This window comes from Onychomys torridus, chromosome 22, assembly GCF_903995425.1.
Source record: "Onychomys torridus chromosome 22, mOncTor1.1, whole genome shotgun sequence".
NCBI lineage: Eukaryota > Metazoa > Chordata > Mammalia > Rodentia > Cricetidae > Onychomys > Onychomys torridus.
Window position 1 is genome coordinate 23,135,896 of NC_050464.1, and position 22,444 is coordinate 23,158,339.

Here is a 22,444-nt window from a genome sequence, read left to right on the forward strand (position 1 = left end):
TCCATGGACAGAACTCAAGGTGTCAGGCTGACAGGTGCCTTTACCAACTGAGCCACCTCTGTGGCCCTGGGCATGGCTTCTGACTGCAGGGGTCAGGCAGTTAACCCAGCTTCCCTCACTCACTGCAAGTTCCTCTTGTTTGTAGTGAGCCTTCTGCACCCTGACCTTTGCTTTCCACTGACTACGACTTCTTCTTTTCTCAGTAGGGTTGGTATGGGATATGCCATTCATACTTGAAGCTGCTTTACCTCCTCTCCCCTCTTGGCTTTCTTGTTTAAGAAACAAGAAACATTTATTTTTGGTTTTGAGAGTTTCATCCATGAGTACTGCATGTACGCATTCCTACCCCATCTTCTCCCCACTCCACCTTCTTCCATGCCTCCCCACCCTCTCTCAAATTTGTAACCTCTTCAATTATTACTGTTACATAGCTTTTCTTTTTAATTTTTTTTGTGAATGATGTTTTACCTGCATGTATATGTGTACACCACATGTGTGCCTGGTGCCCATGGAAGCTAAAAGAGGGTATCAGATACCCTGGAACTTGAGTTACATGTGGGTGCCTGTACAAGAGCAGCAAGTGCTCTTAACCACTGAACCATCTCTCCAGCCCCACATATACCTTTTCTTGAGACAAGATCTTATTCTGTAGTTGACGCCATCCTGGAATCCTAGGGTAGACCATGGTGGCTTAAATTTGTGATGATCTTTCTACTCTGCCTCCCAAGTGCTGGAATTACATGCCTGAACCACCATATTTGGCTTGGAACTTCTTTTCAGCTCACTGCTCAATTTTACTTCATTTTTTAGTAGCACAAGGGACTGAATCCAGGGCCTCACACATGCTAGCAAAGTGCTCTACCACTGAGCTACAACCAAGACCCTGACTCTTCAAGTTTAGCAACCAGGTCTTTAAACAGCATTGGGCTTGGCCTATGTGAACCAACTCCTATCTGCTCTCTGACTCACAGACTCTGCACATGTGGCTATCACAGCTGCATTCCTATTACCTGGTCTGGATTTCTTCCATCTGGGAACAATTCCAGCCAACTCTCAACAAGTTTGGATGCTAAGTTTGATTCTGTATGCTAGATTTGAGGTTCTTTGTGGTGGTATTATGTTCCCCGAAATATTGTGCACGCTAATAAACTTATCTGGGGTCAGAGAACAGAACAACCACAATATTAAACATAGAGGTTAGGCAGTGGTAGCACACGCCTTTAATCCTAGCATTCCAGAGGCAGAAATCTACCTGATCTCTGTGTGTTCAAGGATACAGCCAAACATGGTGACTCACGCCTTTAATCCCAGAAAGTGAGCCTTTCATCCCAGGGAGTGATGGCAGAAAGCAGGAAGGTATATAAGGCGTAAGGACCAGAAACTAAAGGCTTTTGGCTGGTTAAGCTTTTAGGCTTCGAGCAGCAGTTCAGCTGAGAGCCATTGGGATGAGGACACAGAGGCTTCCAGTCTGAGGAAACAGGATCAGCTGAGGTAAGGTGGCTGTGGCTTGTTCTGCTTCTCTGATCTTCCAGCTTTAACCCAATAACTGGTCTCAGGTTTGATTAATAAGACCTGTTAAGATTCCTGCTACAGTTCTTTCCTGCACCCAAGTAGCAGTTAGGAACAATGAACCTTCAGCTCAACAAAAGCACCTCCCCCTCAGAAAAAGCTCACAGAATGACAGTCATCAGCAAATAGGTTGTAATAAAAAGTCTTAAGGATGGATGAGATTGACAGGAACAGTATGATACAGGAGACTTTAATCTGTGTCCACTGAAATTCAATGTATGGTATGCATATGCCTACATTTCTGAGGTAGGGAGTGTCTATATTTGATCACATTCTCAAATAAAGTGATAAGTCTAAAAGGTTAAAAATCTATGGGAGAGGGGAGAAGGCTGAAATGTGACGCAGAGAGCATTATTTATAAAAGTGTCCATAATCTGGGGATTAGAGAATGGTACGAATTATCATCTTGTTTCCAGTTTATCGTGTGAGTCATGGCAATCATAACACACATGACTTTGATTTAGAACTGGACAATGTATTCCTAAGATGTGCTGACTCAGACATCATTACTTCTTGGCTTTGCACACTCTATAAAAACCAGCATTTTTAGGCCTAAATAGGGACTTCTACATTCCCATTCAAAATGTGATTTTTCTCCTCCCCTCTCACCAACATAAGCAAAGGCACAATTTCTGCAGCCACCTTTTTTTCTCTGCAGTCACCCAAATCTGACAATTAGAGATCTCTTTGGAAGTACATGATCATGATATAGCTCATGACTGCTGCATACTATCAGAATCTCAGTCATCAAAGGCAAAAGAAAAAAAAAAAAGGAAAAATTTTGAAGGTACACAGGATTAGGTTTGAAATACAGCTAGCAAGTAAGACAGACAATGAAAGTCAAATTCAAAATCCAAGGCTGGGGGCAGCAAGATGATTTACTAGGTTCAAATGGCTAGCTGTGCAAACCTGGCAAGCTGAGTCTGATTCCTGGAACCCACATAAAAGTGCAAGGAGAGAATTTTCTTTCCTCTGACTTCCATATGCACACACAGTAAATGTACAATAAAAAACAAAAATGAAGCACATTAGTATTGCATACATTATTACAAAGGGATCAATAATGGGATTCATCTTTTCTTGCTTTTTTTTTTTCTTTTTTTGGCTTTTCAAGACAGGGTTCCTCTGTGTAGCTGTGAGCCTTTCCTGGATCTCACTCTGTAGACCAGGCTGGCCTCGAACTCACAAAGATCCACCTGGCTCTGCCTCCTGAGTACTGGGATTAAAATCATGTGCCACCACTGCCCGGCACATCCAGTGGCACAATCGGTTAGCCCGAGGTACTTATACATCTTTTCTTTCTTAACTCTCCACCCCCAGGATGCATTAGTAAACCCTTTCAAAAGCCACAGTGTGTATAAAACACATTCTCGAGTCACATGGATTCAAACCACAGCATTCTTCCCAACTACCCCTCAAGAAAGCCAAGAATAATCTAGCTAAGACAACTCGCACATGTGAAACTGTAGTGACTACTGTCCTGGGAACCTGGAAATATTACTGACACACATATCTTGGTTTACAGAAATCCCTTTCAGTCCTGTGCATAGGAGAAAGCTACTGGTTACCAGCCCATTACAAAAAGACTGTCAGGGATTGACAAGTGGGAGGCTAGACTAAGGCGGATCTCTGTGAGTTCAAGGCCAGCCTCATCTACAAAGCAAGTTCTAGGACAACCAAGAGAAACACAGAGAAACCCTGTAATTTTTTTTTTTTTTTTTTTTTTTTTTGGTTTTTGAGACAGGGTTTCTCTGTGTAGCTTTGCACCTTTTCCTGGAACTCACTTGGTAGCCCAGGCTGGCCTGGAACTCACAGAGATCCACCTGCCTCTGCTCCCAAGTGCTGGGATTAAAGGCATGCGACACCACCGCTCAGGGAGAAACCCTGTCCTGAAAAAACAAAAACAAAACAAACAAACAAATCCACATACAAACAGTAAATAAACTGGAAATGTTCAATTATACTAATCAGTGATGCCTATTAAAATTAACCAAAATCTAAATCACCTCCATTATGTTGGTTTTCAAAAGTTTTTGCAGTATACATGTGTGTTCAGCAACATATATTAAGCACCTTAAAAAAAAACTCAGAGACTTTGACCTGTTCAATCTCACCTTTATTAATCTAACCTTAATGAAACCCTAAAATATATAACCTAAATTCAGTACCCAGCCCCTCTTATATATAGTGAGTTAAAGGCCAGCTTGAGCCATAGGAGACTCTGATGAAATCCAACCCCAACCTGGATGTCAAAAAAAAAAAAAAAAAAGTGCAACTTTCATGTTTATCTTACCCAATAAAAACTTTTAGCAAAAATATAAAATGCTGATTTGAAACCAGATCTAACCATCAACACATTTATTCATATTAGGTCAAGTCTTTAGCGCTTTCTGAAACAACATTCTGTAAAGCTGCAACCCTGTTTATTTTTGTTGTATGTATTTAAGTGTTTTGCCTGTATGGATGTATATACAGTACCCTTGGAGGCCAAAAATGGCATCTGATCCCCTGGAATTGAAGTTAGAGGCTGTTGTTGCTGCCAGGTGGCAGCCAATGCTCATAACTACTGAGACATCTCTCCACGACAAAATGTATTTATTTTTATTGTGTATGTGTGATTATATATGTGGGGGGAACTGCATGTCCACATGTGTATGGAGGTAGATATCACACCCAGCTTTTCTGTGGGTTCTGGGGACTGAGTAACCTTATATCTGAGTAACAAGCTTTACTGAGCCATCTCCCCAGCCTTTACTAGTAACTCTGAACACAGAGCTAGTATATCTAATCTTTGTTCTCATGTAGCTAACGTCTGGCCTTCAAGGGGGGTCAAGACATCACATCTCATCTAAACAAAGCCTTGAAAGTAAAGTGCTCCTCATACTTAAGGAAAGGAAAAAGAAACCAGAAGTAAGGTCACTAATAATTCTGGTGTTTGTGCGAGTTTGAGGTAATCAGCTATGGGAATAGATATCAGCAAGCAAACAGAAGTCAGAGGACAACATCCTACAAACTGAGCAGCGCACAGGGTTGAACTGTCTCCACAGCTCTTTGAAAGAAGGGTTTTGCTGACATTGCAGACTTCTGATGATAAAGCATTCAACAAGTTAGAAGAATGGTAATTTAAAATAATTTTCTGGTCATAAAAAGTAAGGAAGAAAACAAGAAAAATCTACTCAAAACCAAATTCCATATCTAGTTTTCTTAGTTACTTTGGGAGTCTCACTTACCCTTCTGGTGTTTTCAAGGATCTTGGGGTCAGGTTTTCCGTAGTTAGGGGGATTGGCATATGGGTCATATCCAAGTTTGGCAAGCATGGGTGCAATCACTGCCATGTCTTGTAAAACATCTGGGGGTATCTTCCCAACCCACTTTGATAGAGCCCCCACGTTGACAGGCTTGATGACTTGGTCTGTTGATCTTTCCACTCTGAAAACAACATGAATAAGAACTTACTTCAAATCTAAACAAAACTAAAACATGGTGGCAGGCACCTATAATCTCAGCATTCCAAAAGCAGAGGCAGGATTAGGAGTTCCAGGGTAACCCTGTGTACAAGAGCAAGTCAGAGGTCAGCCTGACTCCATGGGACTCTCACCTCAAAAAAAGTTAAACAATTGTAAATTCTCTTCGATAGCTTCAAATTCTTTAATTGTCTGAGCTGCTGAGATGGCTCAATGGGTAAAAGCACTGAATGGAAGAAGATGGCTGACTCTCAAACTTGTCTTCTGACCCATACAGTGTGTTGAAATACTGCCTCTCTAGCTCTCCTTTGTCTCTCTGTCTCTGTCTCTCTCTCTCTCCCACCCTCTCTCTCTATGTGTGTGTATGTGTGTCCTCCGACACAAACAATGTGCCCATATTCACTCACTAACACACTCTAACACACACACACACAGTCACACCACACACATGGAAATAAATAAAATCATAATTGCATTATTTCATAAAAGGTTGGATGGATGGTGTCATGATTCATTAGAATAGATGGTATGGGAGCTAGAGATGGTGGTATACACCTTTAATCCCAGCACTTAGAAGACAGAAACAGCTGGATTTCTTTGAGTTCCAAACCAGTTTGGTCTACATAGTGAGTTCAAAGTCAGCCAGCGCTTCATAGTGAAACCCGTCTCAAGAAAAAAGAATGGACAATATGGGCGGGTGAAATGGTTTAGTCTTTCCACTTGCCAACAAGCCTATCAACCTCAGTTTGATTTCCCAGGACCAACTGGGTGAAAGGAGAGAACTGACTCCCATTGGTGGTCCTGATATGAGTGCACACAACACACACACACACACACACACACTAAACATAATAAAAAATTAAAAGAATGGACAGCAGAAGAGTGTCTCCTTCAGTTTTAGAAAGTAGCCAACATGTAGTCTTGGCATGTACTAGGGCTTTCAGTTATCATTCTGGCACTCTCCATCTCTCTGGAACCTGAAAACACAGCTTGACACACTGGGGTGCTTCAAAAACCCACATGAACCAGCCATCACCCCCATTAGCCTCTGCTCAGCACCCCCTGTGACAGCTGCTCAAGAAATGGGATCAGGGATGGAGAGATGGCTCAGTGGTTAAGAACATGTATTGTTCTTGCAGTGGACCTGAGTTCAATTCCAAGCACCCACATCAGGCAGCTTACAACTGCTTGCAACTTCATATTCAGGGGATGGCCCTAGTCTTAGATACATGCACATATATGGACAAACACACATGTACACATAAATAAGTAATAATAAAATATTTTTAAAAAAATGGGATCAGGGTTGGGGATTTAGCTCAGCGGTAGAGCGCTTGCCTAGCAAGCGCAAGGCCCTGGGTTTGATCCTAAGTTCAAAAACAAAAACAACAACAACAAAAAAAATGGGATCAATCCAGGCAGCGGTGGCACACACCTTTAATCCCAGCACTCAGGAGGCAGGGCCAGGTGGATCTCTTGAGTTCGAGGCCAGCCTGGGTCTACAGAGCAAGATCCAGGACAGGCACCCAAATTACACAGAGAAACCCTGTCTTGAAAAACCAAAACCAGGGTTGGGGATTTAGCTCAGTGATAGAGCACTTGCCTAGCAAGCACAAGGCCCTGGGTTCGATCCTCAGCTCAAAACAAACAAACAAAAATCAAACAAACACAAAAAACAAACCAAACAAACAAACAAAAAGAAATGGGATCAAGGCCAAAGCCCTGAATGACTGTGTTGAGTAGCTAAACACCACAGCCAGACTGTCTGTCAAGCCGCAGCTGAATTACTACAGTATGCAGCAACTACTACCAGAACTCAAATCTTGTATATTACAGCATCAGTGTTGGAGTGGACATGCCAAGAGGAATGAATGAAAGGCAGTAAACCAAAGCCAGATGATCACAGGGCAATACACAACGAAATGCCACCAGAAGCCATATTTTTAAAGACTAATATTAGAAAATGTCCAGGTTTTGTCTTTAGGAAGATGGTTTTAAAATGCAGACAGGACCAAGGTGAGAGCTGAGCCCAGAAAGGTACTGGCCGCCAAGCCTGGTGACTCAAGTTCCATCCCCGGAACCCACATGGTAGAAAACCAGCTTCTTGTCAGCTTGAATAGTATTTTCTAGTACCATGGAAACTAGACTGCAGGAAAGAGGCTTTCAGGTCCGATCCACCTTGAACCTTCCAAGTCCTGTGTCCTAAGTGCATGGTATCTTCAGCAAAAGGGGGTGACCTTTAACCCCTGAGAGGCAACCAAAGAAATATATAGTTTGGAGAGTCACTTGGATTACCCTGAATCACCATTTGAAAGGAGGTTTCTCCTGCCTGGTACTGGGGTTTTTGTTAGTCTATTTTTTAATATGAAAATTTATTACTGTGTTTCCATAGTAAAGTGGCAATGAATGAGGCAATTCCACATATTTTTATCTGATAGTCAAAAATGGTTTATTTTGGTGTGGCTTACAACCAGCAAACAGGTCGGTTACAGAATCCAGGAGAGACGAGACGCAGTGGAGTAATTAATAGTCCTCTCCTAGAAATGTCTGCACAAACAATGGTAATATCAATAGTGATCACACTAATGCAGAATGCAAGGAAGGGGGTCATGAAGTCCTACCCCTCGACAAAGAACTACAAGCAACTAATGACTGCGGAGAGGGAGAATTCACCTCTCCCAGGGATGGGCTCCTGAATTGGTTATTCAATACAAAGGGGCCAGCCCTGAAGCCATATATACACAAACAACAAAACAGACTCAGTATGGTGTATTTATACATTTGTGCATACACGTACAGATATGCATGTGTGTAACAATAAAAATCAAAAAAAGAGGCTATCAATTTTAGGGGGAGATATGGGAGAAAAGATAACCTGATAGAGAGGGGCAGAGGGTATAGGAGGGGGCAGTGGAGGGAGCCAAGAATGACAACAAAGTATAATGACATGTACACATGAAAATGACACAGTGAAACTTATTATTCTGCATAGAATTTGTTGACAAAATAAGAATAGCAAATAAAATTTCAAAAATGAAAAAAAAGAAAACTAACTTCTACAATTGTCCTCTGAGTTCCACATATACACACCATGTCATGTGTATAGACAGACACACAAATACATGTAATTTTAATAATGCTAACAAACATATTTTAAATGTATATACAACAGAAATTCCGGTGTTATGGGACTGGAGACATGGCTCAGAAGCTAAGAGTACTTGCTGCTCTCTAAGTGGACCAGAGTTCACATCCTAGCACCCACTTTGGGTGGCTCATTTCTGCCTGTCACTCCAGCTCCAGATGATCCAACACCCTCTTCTGGCCTGGGGGGGCACCCACAGAGCACATGGGTGTACACAAAGACACACATATGTGCACAGATAAAATCTTTTTTAAAATGTGTTATATTGGAGGCTGGAATGATGGCTCAGTAGTTAAGAGCACATGTTCTTCCAAAGGAGCAAGAATCAGCTCCCAGCACCCAAATGGCAGCTCACAACTATCTGTAAATCCACTTTCCGGGTGATGCCTTATTCTAACCTCCACAGGCACCAGGTATGCAGGTGACGCACATATATACATGCAGGCAAAATTCATACACATAAAACAAAATATGTAACTATGAAAATAAAAAATGTGTTATACACAGATGATATATATATATATAACATAACTGCTTACATATGTGGGCAATGTGCACACAAAGAACCATGCACAAATGCTAACAAATAGAGCAGTGGGATATTAAAAGGTCATTAAAGTTTTATAACTAATATATGAAAAAGCAATCAAAACTAGATTGTAAAAGATACAGGATAAAGCAAACTGATAAATCTAGGCATGGAAGATCAACAGTTGCTAACATCATGGAAGAAAGAGAACCACACACTAATACTAACATTGCCAAATCAGACTGTGGGCCTGCCTAAGCTTATAGATTCAGCTGACAACTGGTAAGTAGTATAGAACTGAGAAGACTGTGTGGGACAATCAGCATGCTACAAATAACATTAGACTATTATCCCTGTATTCTTCAAAAATAAAGTATATAGTTAAAAAAAAAAAAAAAGGCTGGTGTGATGGCTCTAAGGTTGGAGCAGCTCTTGCAGAAGATCCCACATTCAGTTTCCAGCCACCCATAACAGGTGACTCTAGGGCAGTAGTTCTCAACCTTCCTAACGTTGTGACCATTTAATACAGTTCCTCATGTTGTAGTGACCCCCCACACCATAAAATTATTTTCTTTACTACTTCATAACTATAATTTTGCTACTGTTACGGATCTTTTTCTAAAAAGATTTATTTATTTTTATGTATATGAGTGCTCTATCTGCATGTATGCCTGCACACCAGAAGAGGACATCAGATCTCACTATAAATAGTTGTGAGCTACCATGTGGTTGCTGGGAATTGAACTCGGGACCTCTGGAAGAGTAGCTGGTGCTCTTTACCTCTGAGCCATCACCCCAGCCCATTATGAATCTTAATGTAAATATCTGTGTTTTCTGGTGATCTGAGTTTGGATCTCTGAGTTTGAGGCTAGCATGGTCTACAGAACGAGTTCCAGGACAGCCAGGGCTACACAAACAAACTCTATTTCAAAAAAACCAAAGAAGAAAATTTACTTATTATTTTTATATTATGTGTATGGGTGTTTTCCTGCAAGTGTGTCTGTGCATCACACATGTGGTTGTGCACAGTAGTCAGAGGAGGGCAGTGGAGCCTTTAAATTCATATTTCAGATGGTTGTTATCAGCCATTTAGGTGCAAGTGATGGAACCCAGGACCTCCAGAAAAGCAGCAAGTGTCCTTATCTGCTGAGCCATCTTGCCAAACCTATTTTTATTTTTAATTATGTGTATGTTTGTGTGTGCGCTTGTGAGTGCAGGTGTCCACAGAGATCAGAGGTGTGAGATCCTCTTTTAATCAGAGTTCTCTAGAGGACCAGAACCAAGGGGGTGAGGGTGAGGGGTTTAAAATAGTAACAACAGCCAAATCATACCTGCAGAGCCACTGGTCTATTCCACAACGGAAGAGTGGAAACCCTGATTCGGCCATCTGAGGAGTTAGCAGCAACCAAAGGGCAAATCCATCCAGCATAAGGAGGGAAGCCAAGCAAGCAAAAGTCTTCCCCCATAAACCTTTCTTTATCGACAGGCAGTGGTGGCTCACACCTGTAATCCCAGCACTCTGGAGGCAGAGGCAGGTGGACTCTGTGAGTTCGAGGCCAGCCTGGTCTACAAAGCTAGTCCAGGAAAGGCTGCAAAGCTACAGAGAAACCCTGTCTCAACAAACAAACAAAAAGAAAGAAAAAGAAAATGCCTCCATAAAATTAGCTGTGGGGCACCTTAATTAGTGATTGATGGAGGAGGGGCCAGCCCATTGAGGGTGGTGCCATCCCTGGGCTAGTGGTCCTGGGTGCTATAAGAAAGCAGGCTGAGCAAGCCATGAGGAGCAAGCCAGTAAGCAGCACCCTCCGTGGCCTCTGGATCTGCCTACAGGTTCCTGCCCTGCTTGAGTTTCTGTCCTGACCTCCTTCAAAGATGAACAGTGATATGGGAATGTAAGATGAAAATCCTTTCCTCCCCAACTTGCTTTTGGTCATGGTGTTTCATCACAGCAATAGTAACCCTGACTGAGACAGTCTCCAATTCTCCATAGGTCAGACCCTAGCTAGCCTTCAACTCCTGATCCCCCTGTCTCTAGCTCCAGTGTGCTGGGACTACAGGTGTCAGCCACAATGCTTGCCGCCCCCTCCCTCTCTCCTCTCTCTCTCTCACGTATGTATGTAACATTACACTACCTGTCCTCTAACGGATGGAAATAATGTAGGTGTGTCACCTTAAAAATGACAGCTCTTCACCATCTTTAATTTCTTTGCTGCTAATCAACCTGTTTAAGTTCAATATCCATCTTGTAAAATCAGTGATTATCTCTAGAATGAAATTAATAAAAAATGTATTTTCATGACTGCTTTAAATACTTTCTACCTGATTATTTCTCCTCATCTAGTGAATAAAAGGAACTGGGGAAATCTGTTTCTATTCTTCAGAAACAGTGAGCAATTCTCAGTTTACAATACCAGTTAACACAAGGAGAGTAAGGAGGAAAAGGCCTCCCTTTAGTCTTCCCTGCAGCTCCCCCACATGCTGGCCAGGCCTCAGCCTTTATTCTTCTGTGTGGGGACAAAGCAGTTGTGCTGTGGTTCATCCCTGCTTGTCTTATTTTCTCTGTGGAGCAACATCTTGGTGTGTGGCCAGCCAGCCCCGCATTCTTTGCAAACAGCAAATCTGATTTTTTTTTCCCAATGTGGTTGTAAAAACACTGCATCCCATTTCTCAAATGTTCCCTCACGAACACATTCTGCTTGGCCCTCCAGCATGAAGTAACAACCAGTTTGGTGAAAGGCTGCTTCCAATTAGGAGTAACATGAGGGCCAAGTACTAAGATGCTAACTCAAATGCAGTGTGTTAACTGTCCTGATTTGCTTTCTGTTGCTGTGATTAAACACCATGACCAAAAGTAACCTGGGGAGGAAAGGGTTTATTTGGTTTACACATCCCAATCTCAGTCCATCCTTGAGGGAAGTCAGGGCAGGAACCTGGAGGAGGCCACTGTTTACTGGACTTCTCTCTCCATGGCTTGTCCAGCTTGTTTTCTTACAGAACCAAGGATGGCTTGCACAGGGATGGTACTGCCCACACTGGGCCGGGCTCTCCCCCAACAATTATTAGTCCCACACACTTGCCTACAGGAAAATGAAAAGAAATTTCTCAGAATTACTCATTTTGTGTGTGTTACTGTTTTGCCTGCATGTAAGTATGTGCACCACATGTGTTCAGTGCCTGTGGAAATCAGAAGGTATTAGATCCCTTGAACTGGAGTTGCAGATGGTTATAAACCACTGTGTGGGTGCTGGGGACGGAATCCAGATGCTCCAAGAGCAGTAAATGCTCTTAAGTTATCTCTACAGAGAGCCTGGGAGGCACTTTCTCAACTGAAGTTCCCTCTTCCCAAAATGACCCTGGCTTGTGTCAAGCTGACAAAAAGAAAAGAAAAGAAAAAGTCCCAACTAAGCAGCACGGGAACCAACAGACTCATAATTACATTCAGGTTGATGTTTTTGGCTTTTTGTTTGTGTTTTGTTTTGTTGTTGTTTGAGACAGAGTTTCTCTCTATGTAACCCTGTCCTGGAACTCACTATCTAAACAAGCCAGGCCTTGAAATGACAGAGATCTACCTGCTTCTGGCTTGTTTTTAATTAAAAAGTAAATTATTTAGGACCTGGGACATGGCACCATATGTAAAGTGTTAGCTCTGCAAGTGTGAAGCCTTGAGTTTGATCCTCAGAACATATGCAAAATGCACATGCTTATAATCCTTGTGCTGGAGCAGTAGAGAGAGACAGGCAGAGATCCCTGGGGCTTAATAAGCGAATTCCAGACCAATGGGAGACCCTGTCTCAAAACACAAGCTGGACAGCGCTTGAGAAACAACACCCAAGGTTGACTTCTAGCCTCCACCTGCACACATACACATGTGCGTGGTCATTAGCATATAGGTGTACCCCACTCGAATGAACACACAGAGTTTGCCCTAGTTGTTGCTTAGTGAATAATTTTCTTCAGAATTGACTCTACAATGTCTGCATTTCTTTTTTGTTACGTGGTACTGAAGTCTATGTAGTCAAACTGGTGGTCAGCCAACAACCACACAGAGTTTCTTTTTTGTTTGTTTTGTTTGTTTGTTTTTTGAGACAGGGTTTCTCTGTGTAGCCCTGGCTGCCCTGGAACTCATTCTATAGCCCAGGCTGGCCTTAAATTCAGATCCGCTTGCCTCTGCCTCCTGAGTCTGGACTACTGCCCAGCTACAATAGTTTCTTATATGCCTAAACCCACAAGAGCTCCATGTGTGTTTGGGGTACAGCATTCAGCCAGCTGGTTTACAAGTCTGCCTTTGCCTTTATTTCCTGCTGCTGTGAAGCCTTGAGATCAGCCAGAAGTCCTCCTCAGGCATGCACACATGTCCAGGACCTTGGACATCTATGCTTGCAGAAGCATGTCAGAGTCCTTCTATGTTTTCAGGGTTTCTGGGGTTTGTCCACAGCTGACTCAGGCAGCAAGACCAAACCCCATAAATGTTTCTGGTGGTAACAAGCCTCCACATTCTCAGCAGCTTCAGTGGTGAAACAGTTCTGGATCAGAAGGAATAAAGAGACTTGTTTTGTTTTTTGTTTTTCGAGACAGGGTTTCACTGTGTAGCTTTGGAGCCTGTCTTGGAACTCTCTCACAGACCAGGCTGGCCTGGAACTCACAGAGATCCACCTGCCTCTGCCTCTCCAGTGCTGGGACTAAAGGTGTATGCCACCACCACCCAGCTATAAAGAGACTTTTAAACTGGCTTTCAAGGAACTACCACAAAAGAAAACCAGTACCAATAATCCAGGCTGTCCATTCAGTCCATCTGATCTGACAAGCAGAGCTGGGGTAAATAAAACACCATAAATATCAACCTTCCCACTGAAATTCAGATAGTTTATGAATAAGTACTCCCCAAGATGTGTGTGGTTTTTTTTTAGCAGATTTCTATTTTACATGTATGAGTGTTGCCTGCTTGTCTGTCTGTGCATCATAGGCATGCAGTGCCTGCTGCAGCCAGAAGAGTGGTGGATTCTGTAACCAGAGTGACAGACAGTTATCAGAGGCTTAGAGTGCTGAGAACCAAACCCAAGGCTTCTGAAAGAGCAACAAGTACTCTTACCTGATGAGCCATCTCTCCAGCCCCTAGATGTTTTGAGCTTTTGACTAATTTCTAGATTTCCAAAAACTTGATTCTTACAGGTTTGGTTATTTTCCTGTGGGTGGGGTCTGTATTGCTCTTACAGAAGAAGAATATCCCACAGCTCCTTCCTGCACCAATTTTTTCTGATGTCACCCTCAAACAGCAAAATATTTTATTTGTAACTATTACTTCTTATGTGGTGTGTGTGTGAGTGTGTGCACGCGCATGTGTTGCACATATGAAGATCGGAGTCACCTTTCTTCCACCAGTTGGGCTCTGGGAATAGACTCACTTGGGTCATCAGTCTTGAAGGCAAGACTCACTTTCAGGAACTGAGTCATCTCACCAGCCCAGGAAAACATTTTCAAAATAAGTTATTATTATTCTGCAATACTAATTTTTTATTTTTTAGAGGTGACCATGCAGCGAGGACTATGGAGGTGAGAGGACCTGGAAGAACTGGTTCTCTCCTTCCACCATATGGCTACAGAAAGCACCCTCATCCGCTGAGCTAACTCACTGATCCCAGAAAACATTTTAAAATTGATTTACTTTTATTTTATGTATATGAATGTTTTGTCTGCATGTATGTATGTGCACCATGTGTGTGCCTGATATGCACAGAGCCCCGAAGAGGGCTTTGGATCTCCCCGGAACTGGAATTACGTACTGTTGTTAGCTGTCATGGGAGTGCTGGGAATTGACCCCGAGTTCTCTGCAAGAGCAGCTAGTACTCTTAACTGATGAGCCATCTCTCCAGTCTCATTTTGAAGATTTATAGATATTTATTTATTTTATTATATTGTGTACCTGGTTATGTAGATGTGTACCTGCACCACAAGTGTGCAGATGATGTCAGTGGAGGGTGAAGGGGGCATCAGAGCCCCTGAAACTAGGAATCACTCAATGTGAGTCCTGGGAACTGAACTTGGGTTCCCTGCAGGAGCAGCAAGTATTCTTTAACCACTGAACCATCAGTCCCCTCAAAACATTTAAAACCATTTGAAGATGCCTCTTTCCTCAATTCCTATTTAAATCACTGTATCAAGCACTTAACATGAACTAACAATGTTGTGTAGCTAAGAGAAAGCAATACCAAGAAAAGTTTGCCCTCAACTAATGTGATAAAAGATACAGGATTTCAAAAGAAACTGCAGTAACTGTGACACAGAGTCCACCTGGGATTAACACAGCATCCAAGATGGCTGAGATGCAATTGTTTAGAAAAAAAAAAATAGCCTGAGGTTTTCTTCAGCCTCTCCACATCAGGAATGCATACTGAAAAGTAACATGATTATGTTACAGAGACAGAGCAGAAAATGGAACACTCAGAACAGGAAAGTCACAACTACAGAAAACAGAATTACTGACACATGACAGGAAGAAGGGATGGGAAATGGTGGCACATGCCTGAACCCCAACAGTCCAGAAATACAAGTAGGAGGGTCAGAAATTCAAGACCATCCTCAACTACTGTGATGGCTATTCTTGGTTGTCAACTTGACTACATCTGGAGCGAACTGCAATCCAGAAATGGAGGCACACCTGTGAGAGATCGTTTGCTTGGTTTGAAATGGGCGAATCCACTTCTAGTCTGGACCTCTAAGCAGGAAGACACAAGCCTTTGATCCAGATCTTGAGGTGGGAAGACCCGTCTTTAATCTGGGTCCTACCTTCTGTTGGAAGCCTATATAAGGACATAGAAGGAAACTTTTGCTCTCTGCGTGCTTGCCCTTGCCTTGTTAGCACATCCTTTCCTTCACTGGCACTGGCGCCTACTTCTTTGGGAGTCCAGCATACACTGAAGACCAGATGAGACGTCCAGTCTTGTGGACTGAACAACTATTGGATTCTTGGACTATCCATTCACAGGCAGTCATTGTTGGATTAGTTGGACTGCAGCCTGTATTTAAGTCATTCCAATAAATCACATATGTATTCATATAAATATTAAATATGTTTATATATATTCCTTCTATAAGTTATATTACTCTACAGAACACTGACTGACACAACTACATAAGGAGTTCAAGGCCAGTCTGGGTTACATAATACATGTCCCACCATGAAGGTTGGGTCAGTAAAAAAAAAAAAAATGGAGCAGGAAGTCCAAAGAAAGGAGAGTGGCTGGAGCTTTTAGGACAGAGACAAAATTGAACACAGGGAGTTTTGAGTTGTGATAAGGGGAAAAAACTATGTGAAACAATGCATAGGGAATTGTGTCCAGTCCTCATATGGAAACAGAACAGGGCCTGATTCTACCATCCAGGTGGGAAAACTCTGCCCAGTAGACAGTACTCAGGAAGGCCTTACTCATACAAAGCATAAAGTAAGCAGTTCTTTGACTCACCAAACAAATCATAGACACAAAATTCTAAACATTCAAACTGGCCAAGTAATTTAAATGAACTCCAGAACAAAGCTCAATATTTTTAGAGTATTTATAGAAAGTACAAAAATATCTAAGACCCAAAATAGTAATATTCACAATGTCTGCCACACAAATGAGCAGAAAAACATAATGAATAATGAGGAAAGTAATCCTCAAATAAAACTGAAATAAATTTAGAATTATGAAACACATTTAAAAGCTAGTTCCATAGATTTTTTTTATTTAATAGTTATCCAAGCAACAATATGGACAATAAAAAAAAAAACCTCAAATATAATTTTGATAGGGTTTTTTGGGGGTTTTGCTTTGTTTTGTTTAAAACAGGATCTCAACTAAACAGTGTCAATTGGCTGTCTTGAAACTCACTATGTAGATAAGGCTGGCCCCTAAATCATAGAGCTCAATCTGCCTCTGTCTCCTGAGCTCTAAGATTCAAGGTATATGCCACCATGCCCATCATCAAATCAAAATTTGAAAGATAAGTATTATGTATTGTTTTTTTTAAAGTAAGATTAATTAGTAGAGGAATATGTTGCAATAGATAAGATGAATGAGGGCTGGGAGTTGTCCAAGTGCTTAGGAGTGTCTGCTGCTCCTGGGAAGGACCTAAGTTTGGCTAACAGCACCCATGTTGGGCAGTTCACAATCCCGTTACTCTAATCCAATCTGATATCCTCTTCTGGTCTCTACTGGCACTGTACTCATGTTGCACACAAATAAAATAATTCTTTTTTTGATTTTTGTTTTTTGTTTTGAGCTGAGGATTGTACTCAGGGCCTTGCGCTTGCTAGGCAAGCACTCAACCACTGAGCTAAATCCCCAACCCTCCTTTTTTGTTTTTTGAGATGAATGAACACCAGAATGAAACAGTAAGATCACCAGTAAACACATCCCCACTGCCCACACACATCCATACCCACCCCTACATACATCAAGGTGGGGTGGGGAGGGAAGGAGAGAGAGGGAGGAAGGGAAGGAGGGAGTGAAAGAGGGAGGGAAGAAGAGAAGAACATGCACCTGGCAGTGGTGGCGCATGCCTTTAATCCCAGCACTCAGGAGGCAGAGCCAGGCAGATCTCTGTGAGTTCGAGGCCAGCCTGGTCTACAGAGCAAGATCCAGGACAGACACCAAAACTACACAGAGAAACCCTGCCTCGAAAAACTAAAATAAATAAGTAAATAAATACACACACACACACACACACACACACACACACACACACACACACACACATACACTAACACACACAAACACCAAGAAAGAGAGCACAAAGTTTGGGGTTTGCCCATCTGGCTTTAGGTCTTGCTTTGGTCCAGTTTTTCCTCACTGTGCTCCCTTCCTACATTTTGGAGCTGTAATATATATCCTGTGCCACTGTATGTTGGAGGTATGTGATCTGCTTTTTTATTTCAATTTTATAAGGGAATATGTATGGATAAAAGTGACATTAAGTATAACCAATTTCCTCTCCTGAATTTAACAGCAACTTCCATTTGCATAGCCTCCCTGTAGGAAAAAAAAACTCACCCATCAGGTTATCGGTGTCAAGACAGCTAGTTCAGGAGAAAGAAAGCAGACACTGACATTTCATTAAATGCTAAATTCACTGTAGTATGCATGTTGAATCTACAAACTTCTTATATGAACTAGGTGCCCAGAATTTGGAGACTCTCTAGCCTTTTGTAAAAACACAATGTATCCTTCACATAACCCAAGAAGCAAGGGACATGCTTGGGAAAATACAAGAGCCCACCAAAGGCAAGCTCTGGATCCTAATTCTGGCCTTATTCATTCTGTGGCTTACTGATCTCTTACCTGTAGGGTTTTCTAAACTCAGTTTACTGATGTGACTCAGGAAAGGGCTTGACAAGCATACATGAAGCCCTGGGTTCTATCCCCAGCACTGCATGAAATGGGCCTGGTGGGTACACCTATAATCCCAGATGGTGCAGGCAGAAGGACCGGAAGTTCAAAGTCATCCTCAGCTAACAAGTGAGTCTGAAGCTAGCCTAAGGAATATGAGATCCTGTCTAAAAAAAAAAAAAAGAGGATTGGGGATTTAGCTCAGTGGTAGAGCACTCGCCTAGCAAGCGCAAGGCCCTGGGTTTGATCCTCAGCTCAAAAAAAAAAAAAAAAAAAGAAAAGAAAAGGAAAAGAAAGGAAGGAAGGAAGGAAGGAAGAAAAGACAGACAGACAGAAGAAGAGGGACAAGAAAAAAATCTAAATGCTTCCAATTCACTAAGTGCTTACACATGAGGTAGATGAACTTCCTGACACAAGCTACAAAAAAGCCAAATATTCTTATTTGCAGAACTACCCAGGAATCAGAGGCCACTGAATGTGAATGATAGACAACGAAGCCTGAGGTCAGTGAAAAAGCTTTTCAGTGCATGTACCTAGGGTTTGGACTGATCAAACAGACACAAATCACTAGATATGCTCAAAATGGAAGGACAGAAAATAAACTGGTAGCGAATGAACAAAAGAAACCTCACCAATGAAAAACAAACACAAACATACACTTGGGTATATCTTTTCTTTCTTGAGACAGGGTCTCTCTGTGGCCCTGACTGGTATGCAACACTTCCTAGACCTGGTTGGCCTCAAACTCACAGAAGCTTGCTTCTGCCTCTCGAGTACTGGCCTGAGCCAACGTAAATGGCATGCTTCCGTACCTTTATCAGTTGAATACAGGGTTAAAAGAAGAAGCTGGGCGGTGATGCATGCCTTTAATCCCAGCACTAAGGAGGCAGAAGCAGGTGGATCTCTGCAAGTTTGAGGCCAGCCTGGGCTACAGAGCGAGCTCCAGGAAACCCTGTCTTGAAAAACAAAACAAAAACAAAAAGGAAGAAGAAACATTGCATTTACTCACTTTGACAGAGACACTCCCCCAGCTTTCCCGATCATTTCTTCGTGGTGCAAAACTGAATGGTTCCATGGAATATGGAGGAACTTTAAGAGCGTTCTCATCCACCGCTCAGGGTGTAAGACAAGCTGTTCATAGTGAACCAACATGCACTTTTGATAACCAACCTCCATACACTGGTTGTACATGGTTTCTATGGCCCGATTCCACTTGGTCAAACAGTCCCTGTAGCTGTTCAGGTCAAATCCGGCTATGGTAACTCTTCGAGAAATCATGGAATGTACTGATGCCCGGCCATCTCGGACCATCAGGAGAAATTTGGCATTGGGAAATAACCTAGCAAGGTAAGTCAAGGATTTCAGGGCAAAAGGATCTTTGTTACATAAATAAGGTGCTGGCTCCCCGTGTTTAACAATGACCTCCAGAAGGAAGGCTTGCATGGCAGAATCCAGCACTTCATCAGTGACACCTGCTTCATCCAGGCGGATCTTCTCTTTACTGGACCGGGACCACATCTGCTTCAGGGCAAGGATTCGAGGGATGACCCTGGTTTCCTCTCCACAGCGGATGTCAGGATGTGCATCCAGCATAGCCCTCATGAGCGTGGTTCCACTCCGAGGCACACCTCCGATAAATATTAAAGGCATATCTTTGTGATAGGTGAATGTTTTGTTGGATTTGATGTCCAGGCCAGTTCGTACAGTTGTCTCTGGGTTCTCTAGTCTAGCTGGCTGGCTACGTTCCTCTATTCGGTGATGGCACTCCATCGCATGCTGGCCCAGGTAAAACACTGTCACAGAACTAATCACCAGACACGCCAAAAGTAAGTTCTGCTTCAGTTTTCCCACCATCTTGATGTGGTTATCTTCTTATTAAACATATATTTTGCTCAAAATTATTGTCAAGAAATGTTCAGGCCATGGAGATTCTACTTCAGAAAGATGGTCAGCATCTGGCAGAAAAACAAGATTACCATCACATTATGATTGTTTACAAACCAGTCATCAATCATTTTAGAAAGAAAGCAGCAGAAGCAATCTGGATGCTTTACTGTCCTAAGAACATAAGATCCACAAATGTGGGCACAAACGAGGTGGTGAAGCACTGCGGTGCAGGCCTACAACCTGGCTACTCAGGAGGCTGAGGTAAGCAGACTGCGTTAAGGCCAGCCCAAAGTACAGAGTACATTCGAGGCCAGTGTGGGCAATTTCATAAGATCTTGTCTCAAAAGAAAAGGATGCTGGGAATACAGCTTAATGGCAGAGTGCTTGCCTAGCAAGAAGACCCAGGTCCAACCTCTAGAAGAGAGCCCCACCCCCTCAAATGCTTATAATCAGAAACAGCTCTTTTTGATTTCACAAATGTAAAGCTGTGCACCTGGCTCACAATAGAAAAACCAAACTAATTTTAGCGGCAAATTTAGCAAATATTTAATTCATTCCAACATGTATTAAATGTTGGGAGTCCAATGTAATATTGATCACTTGTATTCAAATTGCTTCACACACACACAAACCACCATCACTAGCTCCACATTCTATTATAAAGACAAATTACCTAACTAGGAGTCCAGAGTGCCTAACTCATATATGCCTAACTGTCCAAGGGATTTCAATGTGCAGTCTATTAATCACTAAGCCAGTTCCTTAAAATCAGTCTTTTAGCTGTTTCATCTTCCCCACCGCTGGTGTGTGTGTGTGTGTGTGTGTGTGTGTGTGTGTTCCCTAAACATACCCACTGGCTCTGTGTCCCAGCAGGATGCTAACTAAACAGTTTTTTGGAAAAGCCTATATGGAGAAATAATTGGATACACTAGAGAAAAACATAAATATTCTAAGTGGCTAAGGAGATGGCTCAGCAACTTGCTGCTCTTGCAGATGACCTGGGTTCGATTCCCAGCATCCACATGGAGGCTAATATTCATCTGTACCTCCAGTTTCAGGGAATTTGATGTCTTCTACCAGCTTCCATGGGTGCCAGGCACACATGTGATACATATATATACACATAGACAAAACACACACACATAAAATAACAATAAAATAAGTTTTGGAAGAAAAAGGGGAGGAGGAGGAAGAATTAGGAGGAGGGAGAGGAGGCGGAGGAGGAGAATATATTCTGAGAGGACTGCCAGCTCTGGCCCAGTGACAATGCAGTCAATTCCCACCCCAACCAATTATAAAGTTTGATTAACAATTGGGCCTTTCGGTGCTCTGGAAATCAAAGGAATAAACAACCTAAGAACATTTACAACTAAAAACTATAAAAGCCGGTCAGAACAGAAAGCGAGAGTCTGTAACTCCGCCATCTCCCAACTCAGTAGGTACCAAGGGCAGCAGGGCAGCATAAACAGTTAGCACTGGCAGCTTTTGCTTGGAAGTGGATGGGAGCTTGCTAATTTGAGGTAGTGAACAAGACACATGTCCAAGTGCACTGTCAAGTTGAACAGGAAGATGAGCAACTCTAGCAGGCTGAGGCTGCAGTACTAGCTGGGCAACTCAGGCACAAAAGAGCCGGGATCGGAGAAGTTTCTATGGCTCAGATTTATAATCCCAATACTTAGAAATTGGAGGCAGGTAGAATGCTGGGAGTTTGGTGCTAGCCTGGGCTATATACTGACCTATATAGATGTCAGGCTGGACTAGTGTGATACCTTGTCTGAAAAAAATTAAAGAAGGAGAAGGGAAAGGGGGAAAAAGGGATTGAGAAAGGGAAAGGAAGGGAATGCAAAGGAAACAGTAGATGTACAAACAGCCTGAACTTGACAGCTCCCCTGCTCAAGGCCAGATCTACTGGTGGAAGAGCTCAGTAGCTCAGTTGTCTAATCCAAGCACTATTCAAGCACCAGCTAACTTCTGCACACTGAGCTAAGCAGACAGAGGCAACTCCTAGAAACCATGCTAGAAAAACAATTACAAGAGCACATACACACCCACAATAGGGGTGGGTGTATGTCTAAGCTGTTCATGAGAGAGAGAGAGAGACAGAGAGAGAGACAGAGACAGAGAGAGAGACAGAGAGAGAGAGAGACAGAGAGAGAGACAGAGAGAGAGAGAGACAGAGAGAGAGAGAGAGAGAGAGAGAGAGAGAGAGAGAGAGAGAGAGAGAGAGAGAGAGAGAATGTGTTTTCTGAAACAGGGTTTCTCTGGTTAACAGCCCTTGCTGTTCTGGAACTCCCTCTATAGACCAGGCTGGCCTCACAGAGATCTGCCTGCTTCTGTCTCTCGAGTGCTGGGATTAAAGGCGTGCACCACCGCCACCCAGCAGTATATATATAACAGCTTCCATTTAACTATCTAAAAAGTCACAACCACAGACACACACACACACACACACACACACACACACACACACACACACACATACAGC

The 22,444-nt window shown here is 42.6% G+C and overlaps 1 protein-coding gene across 2 annotated transcripts in view; it reads right to left on the reverse strand.

Annotated features, from left to right (window-relative positions):
• Tpst1 (tyrosylprotein sulfotransferase 1) overlaps positions 1 to 22,444 on the reverse strand; it is a 63,896-nt gene that overhangs the window by 22,966 nt on the left and 18,486 nt on the right. For both annotated transcript variants that reach the window (XM_036172562.1, XM_036172563.1), the window contains exons 2-3: positions 19,082 to 20,027; positions 4,800 to 4,998 (exon numbers count right to left, since the gene is read on the reverse strand). In XM_036172562.1, coding sequence (XP_036028455.1) covers positions 4,800 to 4,998; positions 19,082 to 19,926 — 1,044 coding nt within the window. In that variant the 5' untranslated portion in view covers positions 19,927 to 20,027. The remainder of the gene's footprint in view (positions 1 to 4,799; positions 4,999 to 19,081; positions 20,028 to 22,444) is intronic.